Raw genomic sequence first — 4,850 nt, 5'->3', positions numbered from 1 at the left:
CTCCCATTATTGAGCTGTAAAATGTATCATGCATACAAACTTGTATAAAGAACATAATTTACTGATTAAAAAGGAGAATGAAATGAGAAATAAAAAGAAACTTAAAGGCTGGAAAATATACCATGCAAAGACTAACGATAACAAAAGTGTCATGGTTATATTAATGTCAGAAAAGTACTATTTATTTATTTATTTATTTATTTATTTATTTATTTGAAACTTGTTTATTTTCCATCAACCTTATTTCCGTTCTGTTAAGAATTTGTGGAAGAACAGCTTAGGACCACTCAGTGGTTGTTGCTACCCATTCAGTAGCCTGAGCTGTGGGGGCTGCAGACCAGTCTTCAGTGGCAGGCTGAGCCCTCCAGTCTTCAATAGGAAACTGCTGAATGGGTACAGAGGGCACCTGCACGCCTTCAGACCAGTCTGCAACCTCAGGCTGAGCAGCAGTGAACTCAGGAGCAGGAGCAGGAGCAGTCCATTCACCCTGAAATTCCTCCTTGGTCACAGCCTTTTCAGCAGCGGCCTGCTCTTCCTTTTCAATCTCTTCAGGATCTCTGTAGAAGTATAGACCAGGCATGCCTTCCCACGGGTGTTCACGGGAGATGGTGCCACGCATGCGTAGTACTTCCCGGGCCAGCATCCACCACATCAGACCCACTGAGTGAGCCCCCTTGTTATTGCAAGGGATGGAAATGTCCACATAGCGCAGAGGAGAGTCTGTGTTACACAGAGCAGTGGTGGGCAGGTTAACATAAGACGCCTCTGTGAGAGGCTGGTGGTCAGCCCTGGGGTCAGTAACCACCAGAAGTCTTGGCTTCCGGAAGGCAGCCTGGATCTGGTTGGTGAAGGTTCCAGGAGTGAAGCGGCCGGCAGTAGGAGTGGCTCCAGTGGCAGCAGCAAACTTCAGCACAGCTCGCTGGCCAGTGTTCCTGGACGATATGACACTGATGTCAGCTGGGTTTTCGATGGCAACAATGGCCCGAGCTGCCAGCAGAAGCTTCTCCCAGGTTCTCTTCAGATTGATGATGTAGATGCCATCACTTTTCCTTTTGTAGATGTACTGTTCCATTTGGAAGTCAAGGTTGGTGCCACCTAAGTGGGTTCCTGCTGCAAGGAATTTGAGGACATCCTGCTCCTTCATTTGCAGGACATCAAGGGCTCCAGACATTGTGAAAAATTTCCCTTTAAGTTACGTGGGAACCGAGAACAACGCCGTATGGAGCCCTCCCTGGGTATCGCGGAAAGCAGAAAAGTACTCTTTAAATAAAGAAGCATTAATGGAGATAAGGAGACACATTTCATAATGATAAAAGGGTCAATTCAAAGGAAGATAATATTCCTCATTCTATAAAGTAGGTACTGTATTTTTTATTATTCTAATTTTTACAGACGAGGAATCTAAGTTACAGAAACATTATGGGACCTAAGCATATAGTTAATACTGTATCCAGAACAAGCTTATGCTTTTAAATAGTATACAGTATTTAGAGGAAGTGGAACACAGATCATTTCTCCTTGGGACTGAGATTAAAGGATTGTAGTACTCAAAAAACAATGCCACTCTTCTATTCCTTTAGCGAAGCATGACAATTTTCCTACAAAGGCATTATTTAAATTTAAACTTCAACCAGAATGAGGCCTTGTTATGTCATTTCAGTTGTGAAGGTAACAGAAAAACATTCTATGATAACATACCATAAGTGTAAAGGTGCATTTAGCACAGCTGTGGTCTACGATCCAAGAATCAAGTTAAAATCATCCCTTTTAAGATTGCTATAAAAAAAAATAGAAACTTTCTTTTTCCATTACTGCTAAAACTGCTTCAACAAAGCAAGTACTATATTCCTGAGGGGAAGTATAGGAACAATATGAGTGAAATTTAATTTTGTCGGAAAAGTAAATAAAAAAGAAATTTCCAGTAAGTCATATTGCTTCGTTTTCTGGGAAATAATATTTTAGTGTCTGACACTCTTGGAAAAGGCTCTGGACAGGTTGGGAAACCACGAATCTGCAGGGATCCATTTGGTCCTTGGAATCATTTTCTCTACTTTGAAAAATATGTTATTAGTTATTTTATTATAAAACGAATACATACTGGAAATGGGAAAAATAGTAAACTGACACACCATTTAACTGTGATCAAGCTTAACATCAGCAGAAATAAGTCATGTTGATATCATGTACTTCTGATATGATATGATGCAAAGAGGACACATCATTTCCATAGTATTTTCTTACAAAAACTCATAATTGTCGTCCAATCACAATAAAAATATCAGATAAACACAAACTAAGGGACATTCTACAAAATATCTGCTAAGTATTTCTCAAAACTGTCAAGGTCATTAAAAATGAGGAAAGAAACGGTCACAAAGCAGAGCAGACTAAGGAGCTATGATAACTAAATGTAACATGGTACCCGGGATTGGATTCTGGAAATGAAAAATGGAATTAATGGAAAAACTGGTAAAATATGATTAAAGTATGGAGCTAGTTGGTTTCTTAGTTTTGACAAATATGCCACGTTAATGTAAGATGGTAACAATATCAACTGAAATGATATAGTATTTTGACAACTTTTTTTGTAAATCTAAAATTATTCTAAAATAAAAAAGTTTATTTAAAAATGTAATATGTGGAGAGAAACCAAGATGGCAGCATAGGTAAGCACCTAAAACAATTTCAAAACTACAACTAAAAGACAGAACAGACATCATCCAGAACCACAGGAAAGCTGGCTGAGTGGAAATTCTACAACTAGAAGGAAAGAGAAAAGCTCACGGAGAATCAGAGGAGCTGCAAAGGGCTGAGGTATGGAGACTCGCATGCAGAGAGGAAGGGCGGCTGAGTGCCTGGCTGGCTTTCTCTGGCAGGAGGGAGAAGGAAGCTTCTGACTGCACTGAACCCCAGTTTTGGGTGATATCCTGTGAACCCAGACTCATACGGGGGGATTCTGGACTGTCAGGTAGAGAGAAAGGCACACGGAGACTCTGGGGAGCTGTGGAGGGCAGGGGTCTGGAGGCGCGCGAGTGAGTGCGTGCAGAGAGGACTGACTGCTGAGGTTGCTGCTGGCTTTCCCTAGAGGGAGGGAGTTGGAAGCTCCCGACTGCACTGAACCCCAGTTCTGAATGCACTGAACCCCAGTTCCGGGTGAACCCCTGGGGACCCAGGGAATCTGGACTGTCAGGCGGAAACTCAGGGGAGCTGCGAAAGGCAGAGGTATGGAGGCGCGCAAGTATGCGCAGAGAGGACTGACCGCTGAGTGTGCCACTGGCTTCCTTTAGCTGGAGGGAACCGGAAGCTCCCAACTGCGCTGAACTCCAGTTCTGGGCAAGAATCTGGGAATCCAGATTCATTGGGGGAGAAACTGGACTGTCTGGCAGCGGGTGAAACTCGAGGGCGGCTTTCTCTCAGAGGTGCTTGCAGTGATTACCGAGGGACACTGAGACCCAGGGGCCTCATAGGGCAGGGCTGATGGGAAGCCAAGACTGTCTGCTCAGTCCTGAGACCCCCACCCCATCCAAGCTGAGCACAGAGGCTTTTGCAATTTTGCAAGTCTTGTCTCATAAGGCTGTCTCCAGTACAGAAGTTCTCCCATCGTAGACACAGCTGATCCTCACAACCAACTGGCCTAGAGGTCAATTCCTCCCAGTGATACCAACAAAAATCAAGACTTAACTACAACAAGGCTGTACACACAGTCCACAAAGGGGTGCACCAAGAGTGTCCACCTCAGGTAACTGGGGAGGCTGACCCACTGGGCCATATAGGACACCTAGCACACAAAGCTACCCTACCAACTCAGGGAAGCAGCAAAAATGTGGAGACAAAGAAACAGATCACAAACAAAGAAATGGAGGAAAACAAATGACTGGATATAGAGTTCAAAACCACGGTTATAAGATTTTTCAAGAATTTCCTAGAAAAAGCCGATAAATTTAGCAAGACCCTCAAAGATATGAAAAAGGACCAACTAGAAATTAAACATACACTGACTGAAATAAAAAATATTATACAGAGACCCAACAGCAGACTAGAGGAATGCAAGAATCAAGTCAAAGATTTGAAATACAAAGAAGCAAAAAACACTCAAACCGGAAAAGAAAAAAGAAAAAAGAATCCAAAAATTTGAAGATAGTGTAAGAAGCCTCTAGGACAACTTCAAGCGTACCAACATCAGAATTATAGGGGTGCCAGAAGAAGAGAGAGAGCAAGATACTGAAAAGCTATTTGAAGAAATAATGACAGAAAACTTCCCCCACCTGGTAAAAGAAATAGACTTACAAGTCCAGGAAGTACACAGAACCCCAAACAAGAGGAATCCAAAGAGGACCACACCAAGACACCTCATAATTAAAATGCCAAGAGCAAAAGACAAAGAGAGAATATTAAAAGCAGCAAGAGAAAAACAGTTAATTACCTACAAAGGAGCACCCATACGATTGTCAGCTGATTTCTCAACAGAAACTATGCAAGCCAGACGGGAGTGGCAAGAAATATTCAAAGTGATGAATAGCAAGAACCTACAACCAAGACTACTCTATCCAGCAAAGTTATCATTCAGAATTGAAGGTCAGATAAAGAGCTTCACAGATAAGAAAAAGCTAAAGGAGTTCCTCACCACCAAACTAGTATTATATGAAATGCTGAAAGGTATTCTTGAAGAAGAGGAAGAAGAAGAAAAAGGTAAAGATAAAAATTATGAACAACAAATACATATCTATCAACAAGTGAATCTAAAAATCAAATGAATTAAAAATCTGAGGAACAGAATAAACTGGTTAACATAATAGAATCAAGGGCATAGAAAGGGAGTGGACTGATAATTCTCAGGGGGAATGGGATGT

At 41.9% G+C, this 4,850-nt stretch overlaps 1 protein-coding gene across 1 annotated transcript; it reads right to left on the bottom strand.

Annotated features, from left to right (window-relative positions):
• Positions 1-227: 227 nt before the first annotated feature.
• Positions 228-1,231, bottom strand: LOC129149334 (40S ribosomal protein SA-like). The gene has a single exon (XM_054716990.1). The coding sequence runs from the start codon at positions 1,169-1,171 to the stop codon at positions 278-280; it is 894 nt and encodes a 297-aa protein (XP_054572965.1). The 5' UTR covers positions 1,172-1,231; the 3' UTR covers positions 228-277.
• Between the last annotated feature and the right edge of the window lie 3,619 nt (positions 1,232-4,850).

Source organism: Eptesicus fuscus, chromosome 1 (assembly GCF_027574615.1).
Source record: "Eptesicus fuscus isolate TK198812 chromosome 1, DD_ASM_mEF_20220401, whole genome shotgun sequence".
In the NCBI taxonomy this organism is placed as follows: Eukaryota; Metazoa; Chordata; class Mammalia; order Chiroptera; family Vespertilionidae; genus Eptesicus; species Eptesicus fuscus.
The sequence above is the reverse complement of the archived record's forward strand: the minus strand, read 5'-3'. Positions and strand labels throughout refer to the sequence as shown.